The sequence below is a fragment of the Microtus oregoni genome, unplaced genomic scaffold (assembly GCF_018167655.1).
Source record: "Microtus oregoni isolate MIOR12 unplaced genomic scaffold, Mior012 000008F_ref0000371, whole genome shotgun sequence".
Classification (NCBI taxonomy): domain Eukaryota; kingdom Metazoa; phylum Chordata; class Mammalia; order Rodentia; family Cricetidae; genus Microtus; species Microtus oregoni.
The window spans coordinates 58,313,317-58,332,797 of record NW_024543067.1 but is presented as its reverse complement, the minus strand read 5'-3'; the positions used below and the strand labels follow the sequence as shown (position 1 = coordinate 58,332,797).

The 19,481-nt window shown below is 48.0% G+C and overlaps 1 protein-coding gene across 2 annotated transcripts in view; it reads left to right on the top strand.

Annotated features, from left to right (window-relative positions):
* The window catches only part of Grik4 (glutamate ionotropic receptor kainate type subunit 4), a 426,914-nt gene that overhangs the window by 332,946 nt on the left and 74,487 nt on the right, over positions 1 to 19,481 (top strand). For both annotated transcript variants that reach the window (XM_041657560.1, XM_041657559.1), the window contains exon 12: positions 17,406 to 17,513. In XM_041657560.1, the coding sequence (XP_041513494.1) occupies positions 17,406 to 17,513 (108 nt within the window). The remainder of the gene's footprint in view (positions 1 to 17,405; positions 17,514 to 19,481) is intronic.

Genomic DNA, 19,481 nt, shown 5'->3' with positions numbered 1-19,481 from the left:
TTTTTACCCATTATGCCGTGTTTACCGGGAATGTGGGACAGAGAACACCCTTAACCTTCTTAGTTAGTCTTCTAACCCAGTGCAAGAGCAGTTTGCACTGGGATAGGAAGGAGACACCTGCAGCCTTTAGGTGAGCCCATCCCGGGCTAGAGAATTAGCCAGAGATACATACAGTTCAGATTCCTCTAGGTACTGGGTACTTTGCCTCCTAACTCTGCCCGATGGAACATTCCAGAATAGTCTGCATTCTCTCCCTTGCCAGCTCTGCGGATATGGAAAAGCAGATTGCTTTTACTTCACTCGTTCATTTTTCCATTCCCGAATTAGCCTAAAATTTTCTTTTAAGATCTACTCTTTGTCATAGGCCAGGGATGCAGGATAAAAGAGCCATGCTCCATTTAAGAGCTGGTGATCTTAGGGGGGTGAAATTGCAGCCTGCAATTGCCTTAGAGTACTCTGATTATACACCACTTATTTTACCCTTCGCTGAGCAGTGGGCTGTACCTGTTCCCCACAGAATATGGCTTACCACTCTCACCAACAAGGCATTGGGGGCTGTCAGCTCTCTACAAACGCACAAGACTACAGACAGGATGCATTGAGACCATGGGGACTATCTGTCACCTCCCACTGACTGGATCCGTAGTTCTCATTTACAACATTAGCCTGCTTACTGGAATTTATTTTTAAAATGTCCCTTTCCTTCCGAACTCTGGACCTTGGGGTCATTTAGTTACTCTACTTGCTGTCTTCCTTAGCAATTTGCTCGGCTCTTTGTGTGTACACTTTTCATAGAAGCTAGACCCAAGCCAGCCTTCCCTGGGACAGCTGATCCATTTGGCTCTGTTTCTATAGAAATGGAGAAACCGACAGGGCTGGCCTGAGAGGGCCAAGAAAGTAGTGCTGTGGGCTGATAGCCTTATTTTCCCAAGCAGAGACAAGCTCAGAATTCAAAGAGCTTGTTTCAGAGATGATGTCAACACTTTTCTAAACAGAGGCAGGAGGATGGATGAGATGGCGTATCCAAGGCACTCTTGCAAGCAGGGTCACTCAGGGTCTTTAGAAGGAAACCCAGAGCCAACTTCCTGATGATCCTGCAGGTCGCCATTCACTGCCTCAAAGGTCAGCACCCCCCCCCCCCCCCGTGTTCTCTGTCTAGCTGCCGTCTTTCCTGAGAGCAGCCCATGCAGAGGCAGGTCTGCCCCTTTTCTGGGACATTGGGGATCCGCCCTGCTGGCTCTGTAGCACCCGTGAGGGGTGCAGAAGCAGCAGAATTCCTTATTACAGCCATCAACAGCCGAGATTAGGAAGTGGTTTTGTTCCTCTGAGAGGACCTGGTGGGGTTCGCAACCTTCCCCACCTCCTGACCCCAGTCTTCCCCCACTGCGCTCTCACTGCCAGTATGTGAGCTGAGGGACAATTTGGAGGGTTCCTGGCCTCATAGAGAGGTCCTGTCCAGGTCCACACCCTTGTCCCCATCCCCTCCAACTCTGAGTAACCTCTGTGACAGCTCAGCCGGCTTGCCAGTGGGCAAGGCAGCTCTGAGAATCCTGTGATTGTCACTGTCTGATACATTTTCAATTTGAGAAAGGAGTTTACCATAAATATGCAGCTCCTTTGAAGCTGTCTTTGCTGAGACCTGGCTCAGGGCGCTGGAGCCGGGTTTGATTGCTGGAAATCAGCAGCCCTGAGTGCCAGCTCCCCAGCAAGGGGGACAGACCTGGGAGAGCAGGCCAGCTGGGGAGCTCGCAGGGTCTGCCATCCCCCAGAGCCAGCTCTGCCTTTGATGAGGAAACTCGGGCTGCAGCTCCTCATGGCAGGGAGGTGGCTTGGGGATGCTTTGAAGGTGACTGAGGGGTCACCCATTTCTTCTTTTTGATGAAGGAGCCAGGAGAGGGGGATCGGCACGGAGTTTGAAGCAGTCGGCACCGACTCTTAGAGCAGCCTCAGTTCTCTGAGCTGCAGGGCACTTAGGCCAGGTCTCTAGAAGGCAGTGCTGTATGAGAGTTTCATTGGGCTTGAAAGCCCTTAGTGACCCCATTTGCATGGAGAGTGATGAGTGTGGTCCTTCCAGTGCGCCATCTGTCCTGTTCTTTCCTACTCTACCTTCTGCCCCCGGTAGTCATGGGTGATAGGGGCCTTGGACATGCAGGGTGCCTCGGGATCATGCCCATGCCTACCTCATTTCTGACTTGGTCCCTCCTACTCCTGTCTCTGACGCTGAGCTCAGAAAGCTAGCCCTGCCACCACTGCCCTGTCTGTGTTCCCTGTCGTGGCATCTTCTCACCACAACATCCGTCCAGGACTGTGGACTTGGGAGCCTGGCCCAGCCAGCCTAGCAGAGAGCGGATGTGGCAGTAGATGAGAATTGGTACTCATGGGGCATAGAGAGGTGGCTGTGCAGGGGCCACACGAGTGTGCCTTCCAGGTCTCAGGGTGCTGAGCGCCAGCAAGGACATCAGAGCCCCAGGACCTGGAGGTAGAGTCCTGAGGACCTTCAAAAGTCACTTTTTCTTTTTCCTTCAAGAGAGATTCCATGTGCCAAACGGCTTCTCGGCAACAGCATTTCCGTTTTTGATTCAAAAGGTCCCCGGAACAACGGATTCGTCTCTTTTAACCTTTCCGTTCCCCTCCACTCAGTGCAGGTCCCGGTACTGAAAAGGCTCTCTAATGCCTTCTCCCAGGAGAGATTCTCCGGCTGTTCCCCCGACAGCCCCAAGGAGACAAGTTCAAGGAGCAGATGAGCTGGCTTTGAGGGCTGTATCCTAAAGGGCCTGTTATCTTTTGCAGCTTTCTGGTCCCCCCAACATCTGATTCTTTCCTCCAAAGCATAGGGACTCCTGTTTATCGGCTCCGCTGAAAAATTCAGCGGCTGCAGAGGCTCATTCACACGTCAGCAAACAAATTAAGAGGTCCTTACATTTTTGAACAAGGGGCTGATTTGGGGCAGAGGAGTGGGATTTTCAAGTGTTGCATTTGAAATCTATTTCTTGTCATGTGCCCCATCACGCTTTTGCCTGAGATCAGCCCGGGGAAGTCTGCCAGCTCCTGCCGACACTTCCCGCACCCCTTCAGCCAGCTCATGCAGGGGGAGAGCTAGAAGAGGGGGAGCTGCTAATTCAGTGCCATGAAACAGCCTGCAGCAGTCAGCTCCTCAAAATGAAAAGCAAGCCGGGGCCAGAGGCATGGGTACAGGCAAGACTATCCAGGAGAAAGAAGCAAGGCGGATTGTGGAGTGTTAGGGAGCACTTGTCTTACCCGATAGGGCAGGTGATGTGGCCTAAGAGAAGGAGTCAGTGCTGAGCGCACACGCCCAGTTCCTAATGCCACGTTCCATTTTCCTCAGTGAAATCAGGATCATTATAATTTCTGCTTCTTAGGTACCATAAAATTATTGAGAACAAGATGAAATGTTGTTTACAGCTGTACTTTCAGGGTTCTACTACACTGCGTAATTTTTAATTCTGTTGTCTCACGAAGCAATGTCTCTATGTCTCTCTATCTATAGTGATAGTCCCTTTAATCCCCTGAAAATTCTGGCCTTGTTCAGGACAGAGAGAAGGACACAACCATGGGAAGGGGAGCCTCAACATGTGGGGTTGTTCCTGCAGGAGCCACCCAGCCCTAGAAGAGGGCTTATGAATACCTGCCCGTGCTAGGCAGGCAGCCAACTGGTTCATGCCCACTTCTCTTCTGTCTCTAAGTTTGTACTTTTCTATCTCTGCCTGTGGCCACTCTCTGACCGTCAGCCCTACTTTGTGGTGGCTATGGATGGCTATAAAGGCAAGAGAACCTGAGTTATGGCTACTCCTAGGAGAAACCATAGTATACTGAGGGCCCAGCGCACATAGCCCTGATAAGGCAAGAGCCACAGACACGCCCACATTCAAAATCCCTCCTCTTCCCCCAGGTGTTTGTTCTTTCCTACTCTCAAGACCACACCCAGCTAGGGACAGGCCACTCCCAGCCGTGGGCTGAGAGCGCAGAAGCCACGGTGCTGTCCTGATTTTATTTATTTATTTATTTATTTATTTATTTTTTGGTTTTTCGAGACAGGGTTTCTCTGTGGTTTTGGAGCCTGTCCTGGAACTAGCTCTTGTAGACCAGGCTGGTCTCGAACTCACAGAGATCCGCCTGCCTCTGCCTCCCAAGTGCTGATTTCAATATCAAGATGGAGAGTGAGCAGCTTGCTCCAGTCCAGATGCTTTATTAAAAGCATCCATTCAGTTGGCACCTGGGACTCAGAGCTCAGAGTCAAGGCATGAGCCTTTCCAAGACACTTCTTACCTGGTAAGCTGAACAAATGAAGCTGGCGTGGCCTGGCTGTCATGTTCTTTGGCTATAATTTTTTTAGATGAAAAGTTTTGAGCATGCTTGAGTTCTCCAACCGATTTCTCAGTGATTCGTGTTGAAATGCCTCCAGTCTTCTGGGAGGCAGAGAGGGAAGAACAAGAAAGTGTTCCTATTTGCTGACTCTGCCATGTCCTTGTCATGTATCAGTATGAGAATGGCCAATGGGTCATCCCTAAAGTACTTGGAAGAGAGCCTGGAAGGTTTTCAATTATATTAGAAAGGGAAGCCAGGTACAGTGGCTTATACTTACAGTTGTAACACTTGGGAAGTAAGCCTGGAGGACCACGGTCTTGAAGCTAGCCTGAGTTACAAAGCAAGTTCAAGGTTAGCCTGGGCTACAGGGCAAGACCTTGTCTTGGAAAAACAGAAAGAGGGGTGTATGGGAATATAGTTCAGTTGCCAGAGTGAGCCTAACATGCATAAAAGCCCTGGGTTTCTTGTCAGTTTGCAGAAATAGGCATTGTGGTGCCTGCCTGGGATACTAGCATGTGGGGAGGTAGAGGCAGGAGGATCAGAAGTTCAAAGTCATCATTTGGGGAGTTTGGGTTCAACCTAGGCTAGTGATCCTGTCTCTAAAAAGAAAAAATACAGGGAGCTAAGATACAGGCAGAGGAATCTTTTAAGTTTGTTTTGTTCTGGCCAAACAAATAGGCAACCCGGGCATCCTTCTGATCCTTCGATGGGAAGTTGTACTACTGAGGCCCTGAGAGATGGGAGTCCTTTAAATCTGTGAGAACATCAGTGGGGTGCCACCTGCAATCAGAGCCAGCACAGGGGGCATGAGCACCACTCCTATTTTGGGTGCCACATTTATCTGTCACAACTTTCTTCAAGAACAGCCGAGGTGGAGGACTTTTGGCAGTAAGGATGGTGACCAAATCCTGTGTCACATCCTAGAGGCTGGAGATCATGACTGGAAATCTGAGTACAGCTTGCTGAGTGCCAAATAGTCCAGCATAGACAAGTGTAATTGTCTCATTATTTGTGAGATCTGTATTTGCAAGTTTGATTGCTTGATGAAATCTTTTTTTTTTTTTGCAAACCCCAAATCAGTACTCAACAATTTTATAAACATGTGGAGAGGCAAAAATTTGACTCACTCAGTGTGCACATTCCCAGCTGATCTTGAACTTGGGGATGTTCTGCTATGATGTTTTACTGCTAATATTTCCAACAGGTGTCTTTTTCACAGACTATTGAGTGCTATAATGTGTGTGAGTGTGTGTGTGTGTGAGTGTGTTTCCCCTAGTAATTTTTCTGTTTAAACTAACTCCCACAATGCAGTGCTGACATGCTGTCCCATGTTCCTATGCATAAGAAAGACTGTGCCATGCCTATGGAGTCAATTTATGTTTGATAGCTTCCCATGAGCCTGATCTATGGTCTGCTATGCTTGTGAGTGAATCAGTAATATGAATTAGATGGAACATTGGTAAGCAGAGATACACGTAAATTAATAAGATTAAATATTGATGCATTGATAAGAATGCTCTGATCAGAAGCTCACAGGAACCTAACTCTGTGTGTTTCCTGGGAGCAAAGATTTGCTATTCCCTACTTTAATGTGTGTGGCAGTTTTATATAGGCCAGAGGAACAACAAAGAATGAGAATCAGCTGTAGAGAGACTCAGTCAGGAGAGAAGATCAGGAACGAGCCTGTGGGAATGTCTGAATGTTCCTACAGAGCCTTTCTCTGCTCCATAGTCCTGCTCTTTTCTTTCCTTACCATGTCCAAGGCCCCTCCAGGCCTTGCCCTCCTGCCAGCTGCCTTGATATAGAGATAAAACCTATGTCCAGGTGTGGGATGGATGGCATAATAAAAGCCTTGTAGACCAATGTTCTAACTAGCTTCTTGAGTTACTGCAAACATAAGGAAGAATATTGACTAAATGTCTCATGTCAGAGAACACACTACCTGCGGGACAACATATTCCATTTTGGGAAGGTTCTTTCTGTCGCCACATATGTTAAATGTTCACCTGATTCACCTTTGTGCCCAGGAAGCTGCGTTTTCAGTGGCCCCATTGCCTTGCTCAGACCCATCTCCTCCCAGGTTCAGGTTTAAGGCACTTGGAAAAACTGCGCATTGCAGCTCTTTGAATTGGAAGAGGCTAGCCCACACTATTCTTTTGAGGCTTGATCACTGAAGACTAAATGCACTAACTTGCCTACGTGAATTCAAGCCAATAGAGTTTACTGAGCACCCATAGTAAACCAGACACCAGCTTTGGAGCTGAAACCACAAAAGGAGAACTAATCCACATAGACAAAACTTTAGCAAGTGCTGATTCCACACTAGGCACTGGGGTTAGGGCTCTTGTCTGTCAAAGAGTGAAATGTCTGGTGGGGAAAATGGACCCGACATAAATGATGGCAGAAGAGTTGTGTGATTCCAAGTGTGATGAGTTTTCTCAAAGGATGAATGAGAAATCCCATGGTCCAGTCAGGGACGGGCAGCCCTTCCTAAGACAGTAATAGGTGACTTGTAGCTGTAAGGATCCATGTTCAAACAAAGGAGTTTACAGCAAAGCCAGGTCCAGAAGCCAAACCTTCTGCTCCCTAACTTCTCAACCGTAGCCTGGTCTCACTTTCCGGGAGTGTTGTTTTTTCTACATACTAAATCAGAATCAAAAGCAGGGAGACCAAGGGATGTGGGCTCTCATGTAGGAACGCTTATAGCCAATACTGCTGGATAAACTAACAATTCAGATATTTGTCAAATGATTAATTATATATCCATAGCCTGGAAAATTATAATATCCTGGGATAGTGTACTATCGTGGTGGTCCTGTCTGCATTTGAATCCTCTCAAATCCTAGTTTTATATGTAAATTGGGGATGGTAGCAAAATCTCCCTGCAGTATGGATGGAAAGATCAAATGAGATAATAAAATGTTCGGTCCACAGCTTTGGCATGGAAGGGGATGCCCAAAAGTACTGATTAACAAAACTTCCTAATAGCCTTTAGTTCAGTGAGTAACCGAAACTAGGAGTTCATGGGTGTCAACAGTATACACATTAAACATGACTTATTGTCCAAAGACTATGTTAGGTACTAAAGATAGAGTAGTCGACAAGTAAGCTATCCAAATCCCTGATGGTATGCATTTGCATATTCTGAATGTAATTTGCATGGATGATGCAATTCAGAATGCATGAATACCCACCTATGCATAACACAAACCCAAACTCACGCAGTATTCAGTATCCCTGCTCGTGGACTGCACCTGTGTCCACTCTACACGAGATCCCACTTTTAAATGCAGGTGCTGGTCCACTCAATTGGTTTCATAACTCACAAGTGGATTGTAGCCAATGTTTAATAAGACGCTTACTAGACAAAACGATTGGAAGGCGTGAAATAAGTCCTGGCAGAGTGCACTGTCGTGGATCTTCCTGGCTCTCCCTGCGCTGGGTTTTGATCTCTTACTTTCATTGGGCACTGCTGCTGTCCTGGAATTTTTGCAGCATTATGTACTTAAGTGCTCCAGTGAGTATCTGGGTGTCTCCTGTGGCTAAGCAAAATAAGGCCTTTGGTAGACTTCAGCAACTCCCTCTATTCCCCAACTGACTCCGGCCTTCAGTTTGGTGTTTTCTCATGACCCCAAACTGCTCTTGTGTTTTATAAGCTGTTCTATGAGCAGACACATTGGGTTTTAAGCTAATGAACATTACTCCCGTATACCAGATACTCATCATGGAGGCTGATAGTACTAATATTTTGAGCTAATGTTTTGTGTGTGTGTGTGTGTGTGTGTGTGTGTGTGTGTGTGTGTGTTGGGGGTGTACATACATGTATGCATGGGAGTCAGAGGTCAACCTCAGATATTCTTCAGGTAATCTTGTCCTTTGGGTATGAGATAGGGTTTCTCACTGAGACTTGGGGATCACTGGTTAGGCTGCCGGACCAGCAAACCCTAAGGGTCTGCCTGTCTCTGCTCCCCTGGCGCTGCCCCGTTACAAGCATGGGCCACCCCACTGGGATTCTTTTACATGCATGCTGTGGATGAGAACTCACAGCCTCCTGCTTGCTGGGCTGAGCCATCTCCCCAGCCCCTTAAGCTGATCTCTGTCAAGTTACATAGCTGTACCACCAAGGTTGTGGGAACTCTAACCTATTTCAGGTCATCCCTAGCATCTCCTTCTTAATGTCTCACACCAGAGTGACACCTCACCATCCCATATGGAGATGCTCCAGGCACTCATGGATGTGCATATTGTATCACAAGCATCCTTCAGAATAAGAACTCCAGACCTAGAACTCAGAACTGGAATCTAAAAATGATTATGGTTCCAAACCTTGGGTCATCCTGGAAGGAAAGAACTAGACTATGAAGACCTTGCATTTGAGTGGCCTTGACTTTGCTACAGCTGTGATTACCTTAGGGGATCCCCTTAAGTGGATAAGGATGGGAGGATTAGGCTTATTTCAGGTGGCAAAAACGACTTCCTCGGGCCACACAGTAAACAACCGGCAAGGTAGAACTTGAACCAGGCAGCTTGACATCTGATCACTTCGGATCTACCCAGCTAAGATACAGTCATATGCTGCCTACCTCTGCAGGGCTTATGGCTCAGCAAAGGTCCTTAGCTCCTTACCAGGAACACTGCACGACGTTACACCAGCCAGCTTGCAGTGACTATCGTTAACACCTGGGCCAGTTGACTTCTAAAGATAAAAGGGTCATTTGGGCTCAGTCTTGAAAGGCTCAGTCCATGGTCGATGGACCATCAACCACTGCTGCATGGGGCCTATTTTGGTCCATCACAGCAGAGAATGTAGGGTGAGCAAAGTCCTTCACTTCATGGCAGTGGTCAAAAAGTTCAAGAGTGAGGAGGGAGCTGGACTTTCCACTTGGCTTAGATGGCTTAAAATTTCCTCTGCTTCCCAATAGCACCAGCTAAGATGCACAGGACCCCGGGGATTGTTCTAGACTCAAGCTATAGCATATGTGTAGGTCCTGTCATTTGTGTTCATTTCAGATGAGTGAGCAAAGTTTAGAGACTGATGCCTGGATAGGAGGAAAGAAAACATGGACACTCTGAGGCCTCTTCAATTCCCCAGGGCCACACTTCTGAGCAAAGAGCTTGGGCTCGTGCCCACCTCACTCATGTGGGTCAGGACTGGAGTCAATGAACAAGCTCACACTGATCAGAGAAGCACAGAAGGAGGCTTGGGATTCAAGGTTAATACAGCCTACACCTATCCTAAGCCCATTAGTAGAGCAAGAAATAGGATCTGAGTTCCAGTCCCACTTCAATCCACATCAGCTGTGTGACACTCAGTGAGTTACTTGACATGTCTGAGTCTCAGTTTTGTTAATTTATTCAGCAAAAACTCACATGATTGTACCGAATTCAGGCATTTTGACCGCCTCGAACATACCAATGCATGTCTCAGGGGGGAATAATGACAGGGCTGCTACTCAGAAGCAGGAGCATTTATGAAAGGAAACTACATGGGCCAGGGCACAGAAAGCAGAAACCAGTATTTGAAACCTCTGACTTTGGAGCAGGGCTTAGGGTTTCATCAGCCGCTGCAGAAGAAGCTGGGTCCCACTGGTGCCAAGTACAAAGAGCAACTGTCTAAATGTGCGTAAACTGTTAAGTGTAACAGTGTTGTGTGCTCATCCGCGGACGTGGGAAATGATGGAAGCAAGTCCCTTGGGGCTGAAAAACCAATCCCTTTTTAGTTACTTAAGAAAGAACAAAGTGGCCAAAAGACACCCCTGAGTATCTCAGCAGGAAACTAGCTCCAGGGTCCTCAGGGCTCCCAGCAGCAGCAAAGGATGCTAGTTAGAAGGCTGAAAATTTTACAAGTCCCTAACACTCCAGAAAAGGTCCTGAGGGCTCCTATTTGACAGTTGAGAAGGAAACCATTGGATGCAAGTGGGGGTGGGGGCTTGGTAAAGTTTATGCAGGCTCTGCCAACAGGCCAGGCCCTGTGCTAAACCCATTCCCACGGTTACGGTCTTGACCCTTTCTAGCCAGATAACACAGTGGTTAGGAGCATGTGTTCTGGTGATTGAGAAAATCTGTTTGAATCTCCACTGTGGTGCTTATCAGAGTGTGACCGTGGAGACTTTAATTACCCAACCTTGCTGGTATTCAGGGCTTTAAAAATCTTTAAAATGAGTATAAAATGGTCTACCCCTTGTAGATTTGCTAAGGATTAAATAAGATAAAGTTTCTGGTGCATTTGTTCGGTTATATTAATTGAGCATCTATGAGATGGGAGGCATTGCGCTAAACCCTAGGGAGAAGAGGCAGGCTACCCAAGCTGTTGTTATCTTTGCCCCCATGAGGCTTATGACATAGTGAGACAGACAGGCAGTCAGCAGTATCCCATGTTCAGACGTTCAGAAGGATGATGGACGAGAAGACCCGCCTCCTGGAAGAAGCAGTCTTCAGGCAGAGGCCTAAAGGAAGCAGGTGAAAAGTAGATGAGGGTGAGCAAGCATTTTCCTTGACATCTAGATGGTGAGTGCTCAGTCTTTGCAGGGGCCTTAGCAGTATGCTGCAGCTCTGCCCTTCTGAATGAAAGACTATGCAGAAGTGAATGTGTCAATAAAACTTTATTTGTAGAAACAGACAGTGGGCCAAATTGCAAGCCATGGTTTGTCATCCCCTAGCAGGTGCAATTCTAGACAAGGAATGGCACATGTAATGACCCTGGCAGGGCGTAACTGGAGGAAATCACGGGGAGCAGGTATATGGGGCCTTGTAGGTATGACAGGCTGCCGGGTGGCTTCTTGTCTCTGTCTTTAAACCAAATGGGAAAGAACTGTATGGTTTCTAAGCAGAGGCTACTGTGACTCTTGGGCTCAGTTCTGGGGACATGACTGACTGCTGCCTTGTAAGGACCAGAATAGAGATGCTCAGAATGTCTTCTAGTCCTCCAAAGGTTCATCAGGAGTGTGGAGACACACAGGGTCCTGTGATCACAGCACTAGGTGCCAGCATAGTCAGGTCTCCTGATTCCATTTTGTTAGAAGTGAGGCACTGAACAAGGCCCTTGGATGAGTGCATAGTAAGGGCAGGAAGCCTCCGCAGGTACCTGTGGTCAGGAAGCCTCCGCAGGTACCTGTGGTCAGGCCCCCGAACAACTACTTCATGTAGTAACCAGCTTGTTCATGATGACTGAGGGCCACGTGGAAGGCCAAATCCAAGTACCTGCTGTGCATTCAACTACAGTCATGGCTTCTCAAAGGACTATGGAACGCTCCTAATCAAGCCACGGAGCCCATCCTCTAAAGCCCTTATAGACTTACCCCTTGCCTAATCTTTTCTCCCACCGGTTCACTGGCTGCTTCCCCCAGAAGTGTTAAGTGTAGTTCAGCTCCTGGAGGACAGGGCCTCAGAATCAGTTGTCCTGCTAGAAGCAGAAGCCACAGCCCACCATGAGGAAAGAGATGTACACCTGGAGTATTGACTGGTTCTCGTTACAATGGTGGAGAGATACAGCAAGTGGCCGGCACACTGCAGTAATCCTGGGGCAGGAGTAGACCAACATCATGGTGTCTACACAGCTTCCTAATGAACATGCCTCACTTTAAGGTAAAGGCCACTCTGTTAAGACAACAGAAGAGCCTGTAGCTCCCTTAGGAAGGAAGTTATATTTTTGAATGCATAATTGAGACCTGCAAAATTCAGTGCCTAAAGGAACAAGAAAATTATTAATTTATATTGATCTGTATCCCTAGGGGATTTGTGGGTAAATGATACTTCCTACGCATGGGTAATTCTGTTCTGTGTTAGCTGTGTTTGCCTGCATTTTCTTATTTGACTAAGCATCTCCACCAGAAAGTGTTTCTTTCTATAGCCTTCAAGTCCATATTTAGAAAGACTACACAGTTTTATTTATCTACTATTTTAAATTTGAGACAGAGGTCTCACTATATAGCCCAGACTGGCCTCGAACTTGCTATGTAGTCCAGGATAGTCCTTGAGCTCTCAGTGAGTCTCCTGCCTCAGCCACCTGAGTACTGGGATTACAGGTGTGTGTCACATACCTGGCTACACAGTGGTTCTCACAGCTATGATCACCATCAAGCACTGTCCGGGTCTTATTTAGCATCCTAAATTTTCTGCTTTTCCATTCTGCTACTTGGATACATTGACTTACCAGGGCTTGAATTTGTTTTCTAATAGAGTGAGCTAAGTTTACTATGCACCTGAGAGCCCGAGCTGGTGCCTGGTGGCAGAGTCGGCACCTGTTGTGTGGTAAAACCAGCTTGCTTTAGCTGCGGAGAGGCCATTGCACATGTCTCCTCGGCTCTGTGCTCTCTATGACACAAGACATTGGTTGGGAATGTTTATACCATAGAAATTGGCAGCGGCTAGGAATTGGGATCTCTTTTTCCAAAAGAGCCAGTTTTGAAACACCTCCTCCTGTCACAGTGTGCCCTCATCTTTGTGAATCTCTGGACCACAGTCATTCCCTGTCTCCTGAGGGTCACACAGCTGGTCCTTGTGTTCTGCAATGATCCAGCCAAGTGTCAGAATAACTTGCACTACTGCTATAGCCCAGACTCTTGCTCCTATCCCTTGACTTCCTGACTAAGTCGCTCATGGTGGCACTGCTGTCTGAAAACCAAAGTTGGTGGCACAGGCCTAATCTGTCTAATCAGCTAAGATCCCAGTGTGGCACTCTTTGGAGGACACAGAAGAAACTCTGCCTCTTGCCCCCAACAAGGACACTCTACTGGGTACTGACTACCACAGTTCTTGAACTAATCTAAAACCCCTTTAAGGCAGCAGATGCTATGTAAATCCCCATCTTATAGATGGGGAAATAGACTCCAAGAGATAAGCAATTTACACGAGGTCATACCGTTCATAACTAGAGAAGCCAGGTTAAAAGAGAGTCAGTCCCCCAACCCTGGGGCCATGGCCTGCATGGTGCAGATGGTGCTATGCTCCAGGGCCAGAAGAGGCTGAAATCCAGCATCAGCTCTGCATGCTCAGCTGTGCACAGGCTGGACTCCATCTGCCCAGGCGACGGAGGGCTTCTTCCCTGAGTTAAGATACTGTAACATAGGGGTCATCTGTGTTCTTGCCCAGATGCTTGCTTTCTCTCCCGCCCTTCACTGCAACCTCTCGGGCCTCTAAAACGGTGAAAAAGCAGAGCAAATGTAACAAACGGGGGCGGGGGGGGGGGGAGGTTGATCTGAAGTGAACTGATCCCGTGGTTTGCTCTGAGCATGTGGGCAAACCAGCTGTGCCTGCAGAAGGCTTGATGTGGAGGGGGGAGACAGGTGTCAGTGAGGTGGAGCAAGGGGATTTGGCTGCAGCTAAAGGCTCAACTCCTGTGAGAAGAGAGTGACATCTCCTGCCCACCCCGTCCATGTGTGGCATGGATGGTACCCAGTAGGTGGGGCAATTAGCCTGTATCCCAGGGCACCTGGCTCTACCATCGCTCCCCTTCCCACTGTCTATCTGCAATTAGATGGCTCTGGCTAATGGCTGCCAAAGCACTTTGTTGGCCCTGACGGCTCTATTAATTTCTCGAGGCTGATAGGAGAGTGGGTGGGAGCTTCATTTCTTGATTGGAGCTCAGGGGCTAATTAGTCTATTTGCCTGGTCTCCAGAGGTGAAGACTTGGGGGGTGCAGAGCGAGGCTGTCAGATCTGGCTATGGAAAACTCTCTTCTGCCGGTGGCTGTTGTAGGAGCCTAGTTTGTTGCTTGAGTGAGGCTGAGGAGCCGGGGCTGCCCTGAGCAGGTGGCCTTGCTGGTGTGAAGTGTAAGTCCGGGAATAACATAGGATGCTGAAGAGTTCGGTCTCGTCCTAAACATCCAAATGCTGGCATCCAGCCTGCTTGGTTTTATGTTCCTCCTGCCCGAGTGGCGTTCTTCCAGGCCTAGCAGACCACAGGGAGCCAATTCTACACATTTTGAAGGCAGGAAAGCAGCCCCTGGGAGGAGAGAGATTCCTGCTGGATTTATGGAGTGTCAGGACCAGAGAGCAGATAGTTATGGTACTAAAGCTCATACTGGGTTATTGAGGGCTCTCGAGGCCACCCTGGTTAGTCTGGTTTGCTCAGATTAAACACACACACACACACACACACACACACACACACACACACACACAGTGTCCTCACCTTAAAAGACATCAACAGAGTCGGGAAAGATCAAAGATTTAGAACCCCACTCTGGATTCGAACCTATACCACAGCTACCAGCTGTGACCTCAGGAGACAAGCCATTAAACCCGTCTGAGCATGTTTCTTCATTAATAAGTAGAAACACCACGACGCCTCCGGAATATGATGGGAGGATTCAGAGTAATAGACCGGGGTCTATGAACCACAGGTGTCCTGTAATTACTCCCCACCCCCCTCTGTTTGGAAATCTCACAGCAGAGCTTTCATCCTCTCACCCTTGTTCCTGTAGAGAGAAGTGTGGGAGGGGGAGACCAGGCAACAATGTCCCAACAGGTCCCTCTGAGAGGCAATAGGAGCTCCAGAAGCCAACGGCCAGCTTGTCAGTGTTCTGCCCGTGCTGGGCCAGCAAGAGCAAAGTGCCCATAGGAGACAGTGACTTTCTCTGCTTTCATGGCCAGGAGCAAGGTGCTGAGGTCTGAACATACACAAGGTTGTTGCGGGGAGACACCAGGAAGTAAAAATGCACCTACCGTGTTCAGAAAGCAGAGCTCTGCAGACTTCTGTGGGAAGATTCATCTAGGGTGTAGAAACGCAGGGTTTAAGGTTCAGGTCTCTCAGCTGACGGGCTGTGAGCTCTCAGGCAAGCTGGGCAGGAGCTCTTATTGTATATAAAACAAAGCATAGCGTACATAGAACTGTCACGCCATTGCACAAGTGGAGAAAATTGTCCTTTCTGTTGGAATCCTTCCAGAGGTGTGGAGAGGAGCTTTTGCTGATCTACTCCTTGCCACCCCTAAAGCTCACCATGGATTCATGCATGGTCCTGGAGGCCCAGCAGAGCTCCCAGTGTTCTAGGGAGGTCCTGGTGGGGCCTGTCCTCTGCATGCCCTACCTTCTCCAAAACATAAAGGCAAGCTGCTGGCATCTCTGCATTGTGACTCTGAGCCCTTTTGTTCCATGAAGTAAGGATGGGGTCAGAGGGGAAGCTAAGCCTTCCTTGTTGTTAGAGCATCTGAAAGCCTAGCTCCAGGGACAGAACAATAGGGCAACTGCAGGGACTCATGGGAACTTTCCAGGAAAGCTGCTTCTGGTGCCTAGGAGACATGGCTCTGTGCATCTCTGGGCATGCAGGCAACCATCAGCTATTTTTCATGGGTGCCAACCCAGTTACTCAGCAACGGGAGTGACTTGCCTGGGGTCTAGCCAGCAGAATTATATTGGGATCAAATATGTGTGTATTGTATATGCATGCATTATTTATAGCTGTTATGTAATATAAGGTCTATTACAAAAGTGGTCCATTAGACCCCCTGGAGATTGTCAGGATGATGGAATAGCCCACGGTGATATACTGTATCCTCAACAACTGGTTAAGAGAGCATGATGGCTCATGTTAGTTCTCGCAAAGTCAAGGCAGGAGGATTGCCACAAGTTTGAAGTCCGCCAAACTTGATTAACAGGGCATATCTTATTTGTGCATATATGTATGTAATGTATGCATGTGTGTGTTAGCGTGTATGCTTGTGTGTGTCTCTCAGTGTGTATATACTTGTATGTGAACACATGGAGGCCAGATTCACCTCATTTTTGATACAGGGACTCTCATTGAACCTGGAACTTTCCAATTTGTCTTGACTGACTGGCCAGCTAGCCTCCGAGATCCTCCCACCTCAGCCTTCCTAGGGCCATGATGAAGGGTGCACACCACTGTGTCTGGCTTTTTCTATCTTAACATGGATGCTAGGGATCCAGACTCAGAGCTTCATGCACAGCCAAAGCTTTAGCAATAGAGCCACTTCTCCAGCCCTGTATATAAATGATCTTTTTAACTACATTAGATAAAAACAAAACAAAAGGCAATTTAAAAACAGAGTAGAGGAATGAAATGGAAAATAACACTTATGGGGTGCCAGGTTAAACCCATCCTCACCACGGACACCAGAAGTGTCTGTTGTTATTCCCATTTGACACAGAAGGAAACATGCTTAGGGGGCTCAGAAACATCACTGAAATTGCACAGTTAGTTTATCCTCCTGGTTAGAGTGGAGTCTGGAGTGTCAAACTGGTACCTACAAGATCTGTCCATTCTGAAAGGGAGTGGAATATTCCCATTTCCAATCAAGGACACTGACTGAGCTTCATGGTGAGCTAATGAATTAAGGAGACCAGGGTTTGACTCTCCCTCTTCTGACTGATTCACACAGCCATTTGTTCAGTCATTCAATAAGCATATAGATTTCTTCTCCTTTAGTAATGTGATTTCATATGGGCTTTCCAGTACCAAGGACTGAAATCAGGGCGTCTTTCATGTCAGGAGAGAACTCCACCACCGAGCTACATTCTGAGCCCTCGGCCAACATTCATTAAAGGCCTAGCACATGCTAGTTCCTTCTCATCTGCTATCTATTCTCCTGATTGCATGTTTGTTTGTTAAGATAGGGTCTCACTATGTAGCCCAGGCTATCCCTGAACTCACCAGGTAGCTTCAGGTAACTGCAAACTTATAGCAATCCTCCTGCCTTGGCCTTGCAAGTGAAGACATGAGCCACAATGCTCCCTTAGCCAATTTTGAAGGCAGGCCAAAGCAAAAGAGCCTCGTGTCTTTGCCCTGCTTGGAAATAGCACACTTCCCCGTTTCCCCTCGCTTCTGCTGACAGAACTCTGCACCATGCTAGAGCCCTAACTCTTTTCTCCATTCTCCCTCATCTCTTCCAAGTCTTGGATTCTTTCTTTCCTTGCTCTGACATCCTCCTTTCCTCAAGACTCTCAGCCTGTATCGTGTGCTCCAGTTCTGGTCTAGCCTGTTGCTCCTCCACACCCCAACCCTTTCTCCTGGTGTTCACCCACAACAGAGCACTGTCCTCTGCCATTCTCAAGTCCAGTAACCTGCAGCCCAGGCTGTCCCTTCCCCGAGTCTTCCCATGCTCTCTCCTTGGTCTCCTCAGATCGGCCAGTGGCACGTGGCAGAGGGCCTCAGCATGGACAGCCGTCTCTACGCCTCCAACATCTCCGACAGTCTTTTCAACACCACCTTGGTCGTCACCACCATCCTGGTAAGCGGGGTTTCTCGGGCCTCCAGCTGCAGCTCCCGAGGGTGCCTCCTCCCCAAGCTCTTGCCCTTAGGCTTCCCAGGGAACAGAAGATGGGAATGCTAATCACAGCACAGAGGCCAATCTGTGGCAGTGTAATTGCACTCCAGTTGCTGTTTCCCATGGAAATGCTGTCTGCTGAGCTGCTGAGCAGCTGAGGCAGAGGGAGAGCGGCTGCAGTGTGTGGATGCCTCGCCTGGTGATGGGGCAGCTGTTTAGAAACCCTAGAAATGGGGTCTGCGGACACAGGTGGGACTAGCTGGATCCGGTCTCTTGAGATGACCCCCTAATTTCCCAACTTTGCTTGGTATAAACCACCCCACCCCAGTCACACCCTCCAGCAGACACCCTAATGTCTGGGTTGCTATGGCCCTTTCCTTCACTTCCAGATTGTGATAAGAGAGTTCTTGATGAGCCCCTCAGCCAAGAGACCATCTGCCTTTCTACTTGATTCATTTCTATTCAGTAATTACCAGTCTGCCTCCCACCCCTGCCCCCTGATGTGTGTCTGGCGCTGTGCTCACTCACAAAATCTCCGAAGCTGAGTACGGCTTGGTCTGTACTTTCAAAGAAGTTATCCTTGAGCAGACAGGCCAAGTCAAGTGCCCACAGGTAAGGTGTTGCCATCACCACTAGCCCTGAAGAGTGGCTTCAAAAGTCTGTCAATTAAACCAACTAAAGATTAAGCAACAATTGCTTTGTTCCTCCCCACTCTGATTTTAACTAACCAAAGGGGTATTTCCCCACCCCACACAGCGTCTCACCAGAGAGAGGTAACTAGCAGAGCCATTCTGGTATTCCTTCAACCCAGAGTAGAGGTGGTGTCTAGGCTTGCTGCCTACAGTCTAGCCTCTGCTAGATAGATGCACAGAGCAGAGGTGGTGTCTAGGCTAGCTGCGTACAGTCTAGCCTCTACTAGATAGATGTGCAGGTCTGCAAACATACCTACTTCTCTTGGGCTTTTTTGATAATACAGACCTCCATTATGACCTTCAGGAACTCCCAAAGGCCAGGAAGCCTGGGCTGGGATTGTTGATCTATTACAAACAGAGTGGGCAAAAAGTCAAGAGAGCAGTGGGAAGTTAGAGCCCTAAGGTGCAGAGGAAAGAGACAGGGGTGAGGGCTGGGGATAGGGGAAGGCAGCAAAGCCTGAGAAAGCAACATTTTCATGGACTCTGAAAAACAGAACACAGTTACAGAGAATGGGAAGAGAGAACGAAGGGCAGCATTGTTAATGCTTAGAAAATGCTGGAAAACATGGGTCTTCCTGAAAACAAGCATTGGTTGGGAAATGGAGAGCGTAATCCAGAATCATGTGTCCATAGTGCTTAGGATCTAGGTTGATTCTTCTCTCATTAGGGGATGGGACACTGAATGTTTGCATTTGTTCGTCCAAGGGATATTTATTGGCACTTCCATATGCTTGGCGCTGTTCAAGATACTCAGGAAATATCAATGAACCAAACACTGTTTCATATGAACCATACTGTTTCAGTATGGAATAGAAGAAAGTACTAAAATGTCAGTAAAGACTGAGTCTGCCTTATTTGAAATGTTTCAGATCCAAAATATTTCAATTTAAGATGTTTTTCAGGCTTGGGAATATTATCACATTGCTAGTTGAACAACCCTAATGAGAAATTCTACACCCTGAAATACCTGGTAGGGTCCTGTCAGCAATCAAAAAGTTTAGGATTCTGAAGTAGCTCAGGTGTGCCATTTGGGTTAGGGCTGCTTAACCTCTAGTCAAAGTGTGTGTGTGTGTGTGTGTGTGTGTGTGTGTGTGTGTGTGTGTTAGAAGGCTGGTTGGGAGCAATGAGACAAGGTCAGTTCCCAGGTGGTCAGGCAGGGCCTCCTTAAGAAGGTGGAGTCAGAGAAAAGATGTGACCCAGGGGAGGGTCTACCTACCGTTGCCTGGAAACAGTTGGAGTG